The sequence below is a fragment of the Cloeon dipterum genome, chromosome 2, assembly GCF_949628265.1.
Source record: "Cloeon dipterum chromosome 2, ieCloDipt1.1, whole genome shotgun sequence".
In the NCBI taxonomy this organism is placed as follows: domain Eukaryota; kingdom Metazoa; phylum Arthropoda; class Insecta; order Ephemeroptera; family Baetidae; genus Cloeon; species Cloeon dipterum.
Genome location: NC_088787.1, coordinates 18413943 through 18429416, shown reverse-complemented (window position 1 = coordinate 18429416; position 15474 = coordinate 18413943). Strand labels below are relative to the sequence as shown.

Genomic DNA, 15474 nt, shown 5'->3' with positions numbered 1-15474 from the left:
TGCTCTTTGCATAAACCACAGTCATCTTACGTGGCTTAACCGATATTGGAAAATGGAATGAAAAATATCTGGCTGTTTAAATTCTGCACTTTTTTATAAGACAGGGAACGAAATTTTTGAAATCAAGTTAATTGAACCAAATAACAGTATTTTTAATTGAATGGTAGAGATTATTTTTTCAAGAGTAATTTGCAAGCTCAGTAATGAATCTGTCTCACAAGAAAAACAAATCAGAGAAGCAGTAAAACTGAATAACTGATCTGTATTATGCAAATAGATTTATTGTTGTACACCTAATGTATTAATTTATATCTAATTATTCTATTGAATTAAAAATTAGAGAACCCGCTCTATGATTCATTAAGTCTATATTAATGCAACATTTGATCATGGGTAGCAAATAAAAAAATTAATTTGTTGTGATCTTTTTTATTTCTTACAAATTAGAAAAGTACACTGATTTTATTTAATGAACTATTTCGTTTGTTTATTAACCACGTGATTTTTATGCTGCGAGAACCAGCATATGTGTGAGATGAGTTTATAAACTTTTTCGTTTTGGTTTCATTCTGAAATTTTTCTTCTCGTTATAGTTAGCGCAGCAGATTTCTTTTTCGCCTATTAAAATATGAAATCCATCATCAACGATGTTCATGGACAAAAATCATCCATTGCATCGTTTTATACGAGGAACATTAATTTAGCGCTTTTTCTTTTCGATAGTTGAGAAACCCAGTCACCACAATTTCCACAAGAAATAATTCGAAATTTTCCCCAAATCCTCAGCCAAAGCACGGTGGGCACGGCTAGAGCAGCCCTGACCTCAGTTCCATGTTCTACTTTTTGTAGTACCTAGATCCCCTCTGCGGATTGGCGTAGCAATTGTGCAGCGGGTCGCCAGAGTAGCCCGCAGGACAGCTGCACACGGCCACCCTGTTGCGCACCTCGCAGTTGGCGTTGGAGCCGCAGTGCAGACGGGTGCACGGATTCATACACGTGTTCTCGAAGCAGGCTCTGTTCGAGGGGCATTCCTCGGAGGTGAGGCATTCACCCTGACGGCAGTGGTGCAGGGGGTCGCCCAGGAAGCCGGGTGGGCATGTGCACACTGGGCGTTCCTTGCCGCTTCTGTCGTGGCCGGGGGTGCAGCGAGCGTTGGTTCCGCAAGGGTTTGGCTGGCATAGGTCAACTGGAAATATGAAAAGTAACGATAAATTGTGTTGAACGGAATAAAAATAAATTGGCTATGAAAAGAAGACACAAATTGAAAAGTGAAAATGTAATAAATTACTTGCGTAACTGTGCTCCTATTATTTTTTTAATAGTAAACAAGACAGTTTTTTCTTTGTAGAAAATTAATTTTTAGGAATACCAATTATTGTTGATTTGAAATATTTTTTAACGGAGTGAATTTTTAAAAATGCATCTCTAAACAAAAATACATTAATTTCGCATTTCTATATTGTTTTTAAAATTTTAGCTGAAATTGAATAATAATTGCGATTTCCCCAGTTTAAAAATTATTAAAGATTGCTCGCCTTTCTCGAAGGGTCGGCACCTGACGAAGGGATCGCCGGTCATGGTCTTGGGACAGGAGCAGATGGCTTTGTGGTTGGTAGCTCTGCAGTCGGCGTTGATTCCGCAAACACCGGCGCACGGGTCGACGCAGCGCAGGTTCACGCAGGCCTGGTGGTTGGGACACTCGCTCTGCTGCGTGCACTCAGGGTAGCAGCGGGTGCTGGGGTTGCCGAGGTAGTGCTCTGGACACTTGCACGAGGCGCGGTGGTTGATGGCTTCGCAGATGGCGCCCTCGCCGCAGGCTCCGGGCGAACAGGTGCTCTGGCAGCGGTAGTCGCGGCACGACTGCGACGCGGCGCACTCGTAGTCCGACTCGCACTCGTGTCTGCATCCGCTCAGAGGGTTGCCCTGGAAGCTGGGCTTGCACGTGCAGATGGGACGGTCGTTCTGCACGCGGCAGTCGGTGTTGGCACCGCAAGGGCTTGGCTCACACAGTTCATCTGGAAAATTAAATGTCAAGTAAGACCAATTTGAACAATTTATTTATAAAGTTTTGTATAAATAAAAAAGTGTTAATTTAAAATTGTATTGTTCCTGGACTCGGCCGACTGGATCAGCAAAAAATAATTTAAGTGATGAATTTTCTAATTATTATTAGAGAATAAAATTTATTTTCTTCACTGCTTTCTTTTACCAATTTAAAATATTTTTTATCAACGTTTCTGAATAATTTTCTCTGTAGGCTGAACATTACAAATTTAAATCTTAATTAGTTCAGTTTCTTGGCAGTTAAATACATTAAAAATAATTACATTTTTCAAATTAAACTGTATGTATTTAGAATATCAAAATTTATGAGTCGTTGATTTATAGCAGATGACCAAAATGTTGACTGGATTTTATTACTTATTAAATTAACACTCCCATACGACCCCTTCAAGACTGCCTGTATCGATTTCAACGTGTTTATGAATGTAGGACTCGATTATCTTTTGATTTGCCGACGTTTCAGCGCCTAGATCGCTTGTAAATTGTGCCTTTTTCACTTTTCTGACCATCATCAAAGTATAAATTATTAAAATGAATTAGCAAAATTAATATTTTAATCTTAATACGTACTGGGATTATATCTCCTGCAAGAAGTGAATGGATCTCCAACATAGCCGGACAGGCACTTGCAGATGGCGACTCTGCTGCGCACCTCGCAGTCGGCATTGTGTCCGCAGGATCCGTCACACGGGCTGACGCAGCGGTAGTTGCGGCAGGCGCGGTTGCTGGGGCACTCGTCGTCACCGGCGCACTCTCCTCTGCGGCACTGGCTGTACGGGTCTCCGGCGTGACCCGGAAGGCAGGAGCACACGGGACGTCCGCCCACGTTGCGGCACTCGGCGTTGACGCCGCAAGCGCTTCGCTGCGTGCACGGGTCGACCTCGATGCGCTGCAAGATGCGTTCCTCAGGCTTGGGAGTGCACGAGATGAGGGGATCGCCGACCTATTTGCAATTGTGTAATGTTACAATTAATTTAAACAGTAGCAAAGAGACAAATTATGAAATTGTATAAATGAAAATGATAACTTTCGTTTGGGTAACTGACCAATTTGGAGGAGATATGTCTAAGGTTTCCTCAATTAACTGTTTTAAAAGTTTCACTCCATTAAATAATGTACGGCAGACTTTCACAAATTTAAATTTTTATATTTCATGTCTATTTAAAGAAACTACTGGTTTTACCATCTTACCAAATTTGAATTTTAAATTATATCAATTATATATAATGTTTCAAAAAATATATTGTTTTATCTTTTGATCAGTATTTTAAACCCCTTGATATAAAACTATAATGTTTTTAATAAACGGGATTATATTCAGCCTGCATCATAGTGAGGACAGTTCGTCTTTGGCTATTTACAAGATCAAGCGGAATCAGCATGATCACATAATCTGTATTTCCATGAACTCGGAAACTGGAGCGGTCTCGCCAAGTACGGCATCAAAGTGCTTGACCGACTTAACGACATAGTTTGCAATTCTCAGAAGAGTGTCTGAATGATAAATATGTATTAATCACAACTTACGTATCCATGAGGGCAGCTGCAGACGGCCCTGTGACTCTGCGCGCGGCAATCGGCGCCGCGGCCGCAGGGCGAATCGACACACGAGTTGACGCACTTGCCATGCTTGCACTGCTGGTCGTGGGCACAGTCTTGAGCACTAAAAAAACAAATAGTTGCGTCAACGATATAGTGTCTCACAAATATTGCAAATTTAGGAGTGCCATCTTTTGAAAGACTCGACGAGTTGAGCAATTCATGCTAAATGTGGTCCTCTCCGATTATGAAATTTAGGTGTGACAAATGGAATGGTTATTTCGTTAATTGAATTCATTATTGATTTTGCGTAGAGTTAGCAAACAAAAGACAGCTTATTTCCGGCCGGTTAAAAATCAATTTTGAAACACGCACTCTCAAGGCAAGGATGTAGTTATTTTATAATATTCGGAAGAAATTTAATTTTTCTGATTCATCCGGCCGTGCTTATATTTAATATAGTGGTACTTACTTGACGCACTGAGCGCTGCAACCGACAATCGTGTTCGGCTGAGGGAAGTATCCTTGCAGGCAACGGCAGACGGCAGCTCCGTTTCCTCCGACAGAACATGTTGTGTAAGGACCACAAGGACTGGGGTGGCACGGATCCCCCTGGGGCTTACCAAGGGCAACGCCCACTAGTAAGCTTAATGCTATTAACCGGAACTGAAAATGAGTAGAGAAATAATATTCATAGAACTGTCGTATGTTCCTCCAGATGCGATTATTGTACTAAAATCTAAATTGAACGTATGATAAAATTTGGTAAAATTTCATAGCCTAAAAGTTATATCTGAGAAAAAAAATACAAAATTTGATTGAAAAATTATAATTAAGAGTCCACAGTCAATTTACCAAAATAAAGAGAAAGAAACTGAAATTAAATTTATATTTTCACTTTTGCTGGAGTAAGAGCGAGAGTGATTGATGTGCGAGTAGTTACCATGACTGCAGTCGGAGCTGGTCTGACGGAGCGGTCTCTGGGCAGTCGCCTCCCCAGCTCGGTGGAGCCCACGCAGCACCTTGGGCCATCCGCTTTAGGAAGTTCGCGGCTGAAGGTTGCATGCATCTTCTCCTACACCTCCAGTCAGATGATCTATTTTGCCGCCCCTACTCAATACACATTTGACTCGCGGCGCAAGATTTCCGCGCATTCAAATCGCCGCCGACGAGCCTCTGTTACATGTGTGAAGCGCACCAACGACGAGCTGTTTTCGCGAGGAGATATTAAGCTTTGTCTCGCCTACGAAGCAAAAGTGCTCGCGGGCGGCTGGACGTTTTGGTAGTGCTCACTGTTTGACAAATGGTTGCGTGCATATCGGAAGAAAAGTAATTATTTAAAGGCTGTGTCTGATACAAGCTTGTTTTGCAATCGTTCTTTTTATACGCTACTTTAATTGCAATAAATTGAATTGGGCGTATCTGGAAACTTAAAAGACATGTTGCCTTTTTTGCTTGCCTTTCTCAAAATTGCAGTAAAATTACTCATAATAATATACGGCATTTGTATTACTCATATTGGCAATGTTTATTTAAATGATTTGATTTTTAATAGATTAAGCTCAGCTGCCAATAGGTAGAAATGTCGTTTTAATTATATTTTGTTATTAATAATTATTTCTGGATTAGGATTGGTGGGGTTAATAAGATTTCGTCACTCATTTCTCTTTTTTGTTAGTACTCAGTAATGTGCAGTCGGACGGTAAAATTGGACATTATGTCGGAATTCTCTCTTGATAAATCATTAACAGGAATTTTGTTTGAAGATAAATATTAATTATTGCTAATGAAGCCAGAGGGACCTAATTAATCGCTATATACTATATGAAAACTATTGACGTTTTTTCTCTTCAAATGAGTTAACTCATACAGTTAACTCATCTCTTTATGAGTCGTAAATTCTTTATGCTCTTGTTCACGAATTATTTATTGATTCGTTCCGAGTTTAAAAAGTATTCACAATAAAATCACGCTCTAATATTCAATTAGTTTGAGAAACTCAATTTTTTGCATCTAAATTTAACCAAGAGATATATTTGCAATTTTATCTAGATGTATACAACAATTTTGTGCAACCGCAACAACGTCAGCTGCAAGTTAAGCGCTAACACGATAATTATTGCCCCCAGATGAATTCTAGCTTAATTACACACTACACCATCTAAATAATAACAGGGAGCATGCATCTCAAAGCCAACATTCCGCCAGACTAGTAATTGACAGAAGTCTTTATATACTTTTTACTGAGCAAATGCGGTTTCAAGATTCAATTTAACGGCATGAATTCCAGGTTTTCTTGTTTTTCCTCGTCAGAGAGGCCGTTGACACCCGCAGTGAAGAGTGGACAGTCGGCATTCTTTATTTGACCATTAAAAGCAAACTCGAATGGCCAGTGCTCTGACAATGAGTCGCCGCCGCCTCCGACACGCGCGCGCCTTGCTCTTATTACGCAAGGCTGCCTTTTTTCAAAACACGTGCATATTATTATCCTATTGCACTCTAGTTGTAAAGGTAAACAATAAATCAGTGATTGAATCATTAATACGCGTCATTACGGAGATGCATAAATGGCTCCATGGTAGAAATGACACCATTAAGTGTAGCCGGGTTGCGAAAGTTGATTGGATTTCGCCAATTATTGTGATGAATGGAGCCCGGCTAACAAAGACCGGCTGTGCAATAATTTTGTTTACGGAAGGCGTTCACTATTTTTGCATAACATTTTGCGTGGCGCTTGCTTGCACAATATGGGGCATTGGGCCTTCAGATTTTGCGTGGACTGCGTTAGCGCGCACTGAGCCCACGCCAGGGCAGGGCAAGGACGATCGGCCAGCAGAACGCGTGGGCGCCGCAGCAGATTCTCTTCCACACGTCTCCGGTATAATTCTATTAGCTGCGTGATAAGCATTTTTTAACAATCCGCAAAAATCTTGAATATAAAATAAGACAAGCTCAAAAATTAACTAAATACTCGTATTTGTTCTTATATCACACTGCAAATCAGGGTTGAGGAAATGCCACTGCGCTACAGTGAGAAAATCTCACCCCGCCGCATGTCACTGCTGCGCAGTGCGAAAAACTCACCTTTGACACCCCAGGTATTGTGACATACGCGGTACCCCTGACTTGCAGTGCATTAATATAAAAATATTTTCTTTTTAAAATTTAATTTATTTCATATTTTTATTGTAATTCCTTATTTTTACTATATAATATTTGTTTGTCTTTTGTATTACAAATTTAATTTAAATAGTAAAGAATTTCAATTTTTTCTAAAATATGTAAACTAGAATTAATAATTTATAACAAAACACTGTACAACTTTGAAGTTAAAACAATGTAAGAGTACTCATCAAAGTTGATTTTACAAATCACCCAAAATATCAGTTTTGATTATTATAATCGTATTTCACAGACTGTTGGAATGAAATTGAAACGCATTTGAAGTTCAGTGTTTTTATTTCTTTATTCTATGCAGTTTGACAGTGTATTATAAATGGCAAAAGACAGCAGCATCGATAGGAGAATATAGACATGAATTTATAGAATATACACGCGACTGCGATTTATCACCCTGCACATTCCTTTTTTCTCTAAATGGACGCCAGAGCAAGACAGTCGGAGATAAATTCGAAAAGTTTTCGCAAAGTCTATGTGTCAAGAACACAAGGTACGATTTTTTTGTGCAAATTTGGCCCAGAGGATAAACAAACTCGAGTTTCGCAAAATCTGATTTCGTCCTCAATTGCAGTGTTTGCGTTGTGATCGGGCAGGGATAAAGAGAGCCTGCGGCTCCAAATATCCCGCAACAGATACACAAAGGACTGCGATTACGTGTTGCTGATGTTTCGCACGCCCACTCTGATATATCCGCAGCGAAACCAGTTTGCAGCTCGCGCCAACTGTTGCGGAGAAGACATAAAAACTCGATCTTTATCAATTTATGAAAAGTTATGTTGGTGGAGACGTGCAAATTATAACGCGAGCTTCTGATTTCATGATCAACGCAAAAAAATTGTTAACGCCACGAAACTGAGTTGATTCTAGCCTTGAGAAAGTTGTCGCTAGAGACCTTTTGAATATACTATGCTACGGAGCTCGTTAGGTAGACACACATGAATATGTATGTGCTGATTGATACATTAGTCGCGTTTTTCACTCAGGAGCAAGGCCAATAATCGAAATGATTCAATTTTGTCTAAAAATATTCAGTGCTTTTTTCATTCAAAAATTTCGGTCGTTTGTCTAAAAACCTACCACACTCAAATCACCGTACACATCACGGGGAGGCTCTGAAATAAATTTCGCTACGGTTTGCTACACTAAACTATCAAGAACCAACCAAGATTTGAACAGTATGTGTATATTTAAAAATTGCTGATTGTGAAGAACCGTTTTTAAAAACTTTGCGTTGTAAATACGACTCTTTTTGATTGACAGTTAAATTGATTGCTCAATAGGAGAGCTAAGAAGCTATTTCAATATAAAAATTAGATTTGGTAAAGCGTGAAGCAGATACATATTTTTAGTTTTACGTATTTCTCTACATAATAATTTTTAAACCTCACCAATTTTTCAAAATTTTAAAAGGAAAAATAATATCTCAATTTTGGCACTGACTAGATTCTCAAACGTTCAACTAAGCCATTTGGCTCGCATTATCGCAATGTGGGAATCTGAGCGATGTTTTGGGGTCGAATGCGTATTTTTTCAGTTGGGAAGAGTGTGAAAGGACTTGCTTCGTCCTGATTTCCATATTTCAAGCACGCGTGTATTAATAGTCAAGCGTTTTAACCAAAGGCCTCGTTACAGAGGCAATAAGAAAATCGATAAACCGATGAAAAAACAATTGTTCTAAGTGACGTGACGGCAAATTATCAGGACTTTGATCGGCGAGGAAGTGAGTGGAGATCGGGGAGCGAGGAGAGAAATCAGCTCATTCTCCAACGAGCTGTCCACATAGATTGTGCCACCTCTCGTGCCTCCTGTCGGGGAACTTGATTGTGTCCGTCCAGTGGCGTAGGCGGTCGCCTTTCGAGCTGAACCCCAACTCGAGCCCACCTACACGAGGCAGATCGAAAATATGTAATGACTTTATGAGTGGGCGCGCTCTTCCTATAAAGCAATAAGCACTCCAACAGCTTGCGTTATTCTCACCTAGGTAGTCGTCTGACTTGCCGAGGTCCTTGTCCCAAACCGAGAACACCAGCGTCTTGCTCGACAACTCGCTCAACTTGATTTCAAACGTGAATTGCTCGCAAAACTCCGGATTCAGGTTTCTCCATTTGATGGCCGTTTTGTACTTGCGTCGCTGAGGGTCGTCTTTCAGTTGCCTTAAAATGGAAAATTTTAATTAATAATTAATTAATTTAATTATAGCTGTAAACGTCGATATTGATCTTTAAAGTTCTGACGTCAATCGTGTTAATTCCTAATGCAATTGATCTTTGATGTGAGAAACGATATTTTTCATTGATTTGAATTATAAAGTTCGTATCAGAATAAAGTAGCTTACATTTTAACGAATGGATCAGATGTTCCATTCGAGTCCATAGCCAACAGTCCCGCACACCTGATGATCCCGACAGTGAGGGCTTTCCTCCGCGTGACGTAATTCAGAGCTATCAAAATCCGACCCCTTCCTGGTCCCTCGTCGGCGCTAACCTCATCCTGATATGAACATAAATCGTTGTGGTAGCGGCTAATGACTGTAACTACACTTGGTAGCGAGCGGCGAATGACTGGTAATTCAAATACCTCGGCGTTTTTTACCTTTAACTGCACTTCGTTACCAAACACGGTTTCGTGCGTCTTTTGTTTTTTTTTACAATGATCTACACCAGGACAAAATTTTACACCATTATGATGGTTAGAAGCGTGATTTTTATGCCATCTAGTGTATGCGATGACAATACATGCAGCAATCGCAGAAATCAAAACTCAATAATCGCCGACATTGTCATCGCCAAATCTCGGGTTTAAGACATCAGAATTACAAGAACAGCACACCGTTCAACTCGTCTAAACCTTCCCTAGATAGCCGAAGGGTTTGGAAGGTGATCAACCCTCATCCCCCTTCCACCCTGTGCACTACAGATAAGATAAAAATCGCGTTGCTTAGCACTTTCAGACACTTTTTCTCTACAAAACAAGTCTCTTAAATTAAAAAAATACTACCCTAAATTGCATTGGCTATCTATAGGAAATTGAGATGAGTCGAATGGTGTGCAGTTTTTACATTTTTTTATAATTAGAACCCAAGATTTGGCGGTGGCAATTAATGTTAGCAAAAATGCATGCACGCGCTCATAATATAACGTTAAACTTGATCTTTGCCGACATAGTCATCCCTAAAGCTCTAGACGAGTCGAACGGTGTGCCGTTTTTGCATTTCTGACACTTTGAACCCGAGATTTAGCGATGACAATGTTGGCAAAAATCAAATTTTATGTATGCGTGTATGGTATGTATTTTTGCTAATATTTGTCAAATTATCACATAATTACGATAATAACCATAATAAATATCAAATTGCATAACTGTATCTTTAATTATTTGCACAAATCAATGTCTGAAGGCAGCATAATCACTTGGTAATCAAACTCAAATGTTTAATACCACCTTCAGGGTCAAGTTTTGGCTATAAAATAAATTAGTGAGACGAAGATTTCTTATGGTGTGACGGTATGAAAATAGCTTCACGATAATGCAGATTTTAAATATCGATATCGATTCTACCAACTCATAACGCAAATTTAATAAACTCGTTTTAAGTCTCTCCTGTAAAATCGGTATCGATGTAAATAAAGGTAAAAAACGCCGAGGTATTTGAATTACCAGTCATTCGCCGCTCGCTACCAAGTGTAGTTACAGTCATTAGCCGCTACCGCAACGAAATGTAATCTAAATGACACGAAATAATTAATATTGGGAAAACCAACTGGATAAGGCTTCTCCAAAAATACGTTGAAGTGACTCATTCTGCCCGGCGTCAGTCTGGCCAAATGAAGCCTCGCCGCCCCTAAAGCTTCATCCCCGTACTTGTCCTCGTCTGTTTAATGAACAACATGCATGATCTAACAAATTATTCACGCTAAAACTCACCGTAGATCACAATATGCAGTGTTTTTCTCAAACTATCAGCCGGGGTCACGTGGAACCAGGCGAGAGTCTCGTTGAATTCTGGGTCCCTTGATTTGTGCACAGTTTTGGTCCTTAGCGGCGTGACTGCCTAAGGGAATTTTTTAGAGGCTGGATCAACGGCTCATGCCGATATTTAAAAAAATTCAATTTCAACAAAAGCAATTATTGCATGGTCATTGATAACGTAAACATTATTTTCCACACCTTTCCACTCGCTGGCAGCAGTTGAGCTCGGCAGTAAGAGTCGCTCAGTCCGTTGACATCCATCGCCCTGAGACCCTTGGCGCGAATCAGTCCGCAGTGCAGCGTGTTCGTCTCAGGGTCGAAGGTCACGGCGAACTCCATGCTTCCCAAATAAACTGACGATTGTGTTAGATTGGAGCCGAGCTTTGACTTGACGTACCAACCTTCGTCAATTATGACGTCGTCCTCGACCTCTGAATAAACACTGCAAGCGCGGTCGGACGAGGTGACGGAACTGGAGCCTTCCTCCGACGGCCACTGATGCTGGGAAATGCTACTTTCTCTTCGGGAAGGTACACTGCTGCAATTTGAAATTCAGTTTTTCACAACTCCGTCGTTTGATTAATTTAATTAGGGTATTCTTTGTTGTTGGAAAACAATTTGGTGGATTTTGAACGAAAGGCGGTTTTTACTTTACAGATGAAACGGAGTGAACGTGCGACAGGGGTGCGTGTCTGGTGGCGGCGGATGGAGGCAGCGGCTGAATGGCTTGCTCCTCCTCGGAGCTGCTCTCTTCTGCGATTGAAGCTCTTTGTAATGGATTGATTACTGAAAAAGCAGATGAGGTTGGCATTTTTTCGAATTATTAAAAGACGTAGGTCTCACCTGATGGTCTGAAAAGTCTACCCAGCCTTCCATTCATAGTGCCTGCTTCAGGCAGTTCGTATTTCGGCATGCCCTGTCGAGAATAATAGATTTCAAGAATAATTGTTTATTATTTTTTGGTTATATTCATCAAGCAATGAACGATTTTGATTGATTTTTGCAGAATAATTGTCTAACAAATTGGTGCGTTTTGGGATTGAAAATGCTTTTGAACAAAAATGAATGGTATTTCAGGTAACTATGAATTAGTATGGTTAATTATGAGGTTAGCAGAATGTGAGGTAGAAACGATGTTTCTATTCCTAATTTGAATGAAATGAGAAATAAATACAGAGTTAACTTTTACGTGGGGGCTAAGGGGGACCCAATCAATAGAATCGGAATCCGTCTCTTCGAATTTATAATCGGCTGGATCTATTTTGATCTAGAAATGTTGCATTTATGGTTTAATTACTGGAAGAAACACCAAGTCGAGCAGAGGACCCACCTTGAAAAACCAGGCACCAGACTTTTTCCACATCTCGCGCGTTTCAGCACAAATTTTGCACAGCCAGTTGGAGGAGCTGGAAGCGTGGAAGCGTATCCCTGATGTGCTGGCGCTCTCCTCGACGCCGCACTTTTGGCACGCGGCCTTTTTGCAGTCTTTGCACAGCGACGCAGTCGGCCCCAGGAAGCCGAAGGTGTCGCCGCACAGGACGCATTTGCTCGTGCCGTCGCCCAGAGCATTTTTCTTCATGCTATCCACGTGGTGCACTAATCGCCTGCGGAGAAACGCGCAAAAGATGAAAATATATACAACGTGGAAAAACGAGTGTTGCATAGCTATACTGCGCTTCATCAAAGATTAATCTTTCATTTTCACCATCGCAAAAGAGAACAAGCGGCCTGATTGTTTTCCCAGCGCTGTAATATCCCTTGTAATTTCATGCGTCGCTAACAAGACTGTGGGCAAAATGTCAATAACGCGAACCGCCGAGTCTTTTCATCTGGCGCGCCGCTCATTTTATTTTATATATCAAAGGCAAGCAAGCCTCTTTCCCCTTTATTTCTTCGCTAAAAAAGCTGGATCAACTTGCCCTATTCTCTGCTGCTCGGTTTTCTCCAGGGTTTCGGCTCGCTTGATGACGTCAAGAATGATCTGCTTCTCTTGTTCGTTCAAGGCTGCTGGCTTTTTTGACAGTGAGTGCAGAGAGTGTGTCTTCACCGACCATCCCGTTTGCAGCTTCGCCCGCAAGGCCAGCTGCCGGTCGTTCGGACACGTCCAGCTGTCCCGGCTGCTGCTCAGGTCCACCATGATGATAGGAGACAGATTGTGCTGAAGAATAAAAGATGACAAAATTTCATTCTGATTTTTTTTCAGCTTGAACGCCCATTTGATATTTATTGTTCCCATGTGAGCCCTCTAAATTGCATGATCATAGCGTTCCAATGAATTTTGTAATCAACTTCTCACCTAATTAATTAAGGAGACCATCAAAGTGCAGGCCGTTTCGTTCTCAATTAAACTGGCCTGGGAGCAAAAACTGTGTTTCTGCTTTTTCTCACGACAGCGAACTCCATTAAACTCGGCCTCCCTTTTCTACTATTTATTAGGGTTGGTCCGCACCCCTTTCGCCGAAACCTGCAGCGGAGTCCAAACGCGAGAGCTTTTTGGGGAAACACAAAACAGTTTCGCAACTTGTTTTACTCGCAAGCGAGGCAAACAGAATGCCGGGATGAACTCAGGCAAATCGAGTTGTTTACGTGGAATGGGAACGCGCCTCTTGAGGATGTAAATCGTTAAGATTTCTTTCCCAGGAGTGTTGATTCATTCACTCGCTAAAGAATAAAAAGTCTGCAGCAGGCGCAACGTGCGTGTTTAGAAGTTGCCTACGCTGCACCATTTTTCCAGCGCTCTCATGTTTATTTTTTTTCTGCATGCCATAAAAGTTTCTTATCTTTTGCTAAGGTTGCTAAATAAAATAATTTTTCAAGCCGTAGGAGAGTTCTGCATGTTAAAAATATCGAAGGACTAAAAATAAATTTACATAGGCGGCTACGAGTGAAATTTGAAAGGAACAATTATCTCGCATGTTCTCGTACTGGACAGCCACTGTTTCTGCCCCTCAGGCCTCATCAACGCAGTTTAAACAAAATACACACAGCAGGAATTTTTAAATCACTTGACGTTTAAAACGCTCGACTTCACTCTTTGTTATGCCCATCCAAAAAGAAAAAAGCGATGAAATCCCGTAAAACTCCACCACTTGACCTCTCTTACAAATATTCCACCCTTAGTCAAATTTAGGAGTAAACAGTTATTTTTAAATTAAAATTTATTCGTGTTTTTTTCTGGTTTTGCTATACAGTTCAAACGAGGAAATGGTGCTAGTTTAAGCTGCTCTCATCTAGAGCGTGAGTTGGTAAATAAATACCAATATTTTTTTTGTTTTTAATGATTAGCTCGTTAGCTTAACGAAATAAAATTCAACATCTGCGTCACACGGGACTCAGAGGGAGAGCTCGATTCAATTTCACCATTCGACGACTTGACGTATATGCGAGTGTAATTTAAAAGTAACATGCAATTTCCCTAGCGACATTGTCATTTTACGGAGAACTGCATTAATTGCAACACACAAAAGGCAGAGAAAAGTAATTACGAAAAAGTGAAAACGTGTCAGGGTCAAGTGTGCGAGGGAAAATCGTCGCGGTGACACAGATTCGCCGCGTTGATTAGCATACGAAGAAAAAACAACGGCCCGCCCGCATAAAACGCTGCATGGTGTACAAGCAAACACAAAAGTCCCGGCGCCGCCACCGACGAAGTGAGCAACAACCGTGCACAGAGGGAGCAAAAAGCCAGCACGCAACAAAACATTAGCGTAATTGGCCAGGAAATTTGCGACAAGTCGGCCTCGGTGACGGGCAAATGCGCCCCTGTTCCCAAAGGTCCGCAGGGCCGGCGTCTCGGCCTGCGACTCACCTGTGAGGCTGTGCTGGCCGCCGCGGTCACATGAAACCGGAGGCTGCGGGGCCGCCGAGATTGGAGAGAGCGCGAGAGAGAGCCTGTTGCTTCTGCTGGGGCGGCGCGACTGAGGCCGCCGAGCAGGCCGCCGCACCACCGAGGCCCGAGCACATTGCGTATCGATCGGCTGTTATCAGGCACAAATGACGTGGCACCCACACTCTCTGTGCTGCCCGCCGCCGCGTACTCACACTCACTTATACGCCGCGATCTCACCCACTCTTTTCGCGCCCGCCACCGTCCTAATTATCGGCATCATTTCCGTCCAGCCGCACTTGTCACTCGCCTTTTTTCTGCCTCTGTACTGCACGATGCATTAATTTTTATACGTGCACAGCGAGCGTTGGCTTTTTATGGCTCGTTTGCTTTTAGCCCTTTCACCGTGTTTTGCTCTACGCCGAGCGCCAGTTTAACCCTATGAAACAGCGCTGGCTAAGTGGATTTGTTGTCTGCTAGAGCAATTGATTCTTATTAGCTTTTTTATCTAAGTTCAGCATGGGCTTAGGTTTTTTATTTTTTAAGTGCATTATTTCCCCGGTGGGATGAGTGTGCAAAACATTTGCGCAGCAAAACAATAACACGGTAATCAAGTCTGACACGCGGAAACTGTGTGGAATAAATTATCATTCAAGTCCAATAACATATTTTTCCAGCACAAAAGCGTTATCATTTGTTTTGCAAAACACTATCCGCTGACCTGAAAAAGGCATTAAATTCTGTGTTTTGTTATTTCGAAGTGGAAACTAGTGACACAAACAATTCAGTCAGCATTTCAAAGTCAAAGTTAACCCCCAAATGGAATTGAATTGAAGTCGTAAACATTATTACACAAAATCTGAGGTCATGAGCAATGAAAACAAGAAATGCCTCAT

General features: G+C 41.4%; 2 protein-coding genes across 3 annotated transcripts; both read right to left on the bottom strand.

Annotated features, from left to right (window-relative positions):
* Nucleotides 1-413: 413 nt before the first annotated feature.
* LOC135936294 (neurogenic locus notch homolog protein 1-like) lies at nucleotides 414-4687 on the bottom strand. The gene is made up of 6 exons (XM_065479055.1): nucleotides 4547-4687; nucleotides 4076-4269; nucleotides 3592-3727; nucleotides 2635-3007; nucleotides 1536-2015; nucleotides 414-1186 (listed from the first exon to the last, which is right to left on the bottom strand). Exons 1-6 carry the CDS (start codon nucleotides 4670-4672, stop codon nucleotides 837-839), a joined length of 1659 nt encoding a protein of 552 aa, XP_065335127.1. The 5' UTR covers nucleotides 4673-4687; the 3' UTR covers nucleotides 414-836.
* A 2363-nt stretch (nucleotides 4688-7050) lies between these two features.
* On the bottom strand, nucleotides 7051-14781 carry Rph (Rabphilin). Of its 2 annotated transcripts, XM_065478739.1 has the most exons (13): nucleotides 14561-14781; nucleotides 12672-12910; nucleotides 12083-12356; nucleotides 11942-12019; nucleotides 11596-11668; nucleotides 11403-11538; nucleotides 11154-11290; nucleotides 10951-11105; nucleotides 10708-10834; nucleotides 10545-10654; nucleotides 9119-9273; nucleotides 8761-8936; nucleotides 7051-8664 (listed from the first exon to the last, which is right to left on the bottom strand). In XM_065478739.1, exons 2-13 carry the CDS (start codon nucleotides 12887-12889, stop codon nucleotides 8540-8542), a joined length of 1764 nt encoding a protein of 587 aa, XP_065334811.1. In that variant the 5' UTR covers nucleotides 12890-12910; nucleotides 14561-14781; the 3' UTR covers nucleotides 7051-8539. The 2 variants fall into 2 exon arrangements, with proteins under 2 accessions (XP_065334811.1, XP_065334812.1); XM_065478740.1 differs by lacking the exon at nucleotides 11942-12019 and having other exon boundaries at nucleotides 14561-14780.
* Nucleotides 14782-15474: the final 693 nt, after the last annotated feature.

Coding starts and splice junctions, on each gene's coding strand:
- Rph (XM_065478739.1), bottom strand. CDS start 12,889: ATGGTGGACCTGAGCAGCAGCCGGGACAGCTGGACGTGTCCGAACGAC. Junction 12,357..12,671: donor ACCGAGCAGCAGAGAATAGG/GCAAGTTGATCC, acceptor GTTTCTCCGCAG/GCGATTAGTGCACCACGTGG. Junction 9,274..10,544: donor TTTTGGAGAAGCCTTATCCA/GTTGGTTTTCCC, acceptor TGTTCATATCAG/GATGAGGTTAGCGCCGACGA.
- LOC135936294 (XM_065479055.1), bottom strand. CDS start 4,672: ATGCATGCAACCTTCAGCCGCGAACTTCCTAAAGCGGATGGCCCAAGG. Junction 3,728..4,075: donor TGCAGCGCTCAGTGCGTCAA/GTAAGTACCACT, acceptor TTGTTTTTTTAG/TGCTCAAGACTGTGCCCACG. Junction 2,016..2,634: donor TTGCAGGAGATATAATCCCA/GTACGTATTAAG, acceptor TTAATTTTCCAG/ATGAACTGTGTGAGCCAAGC.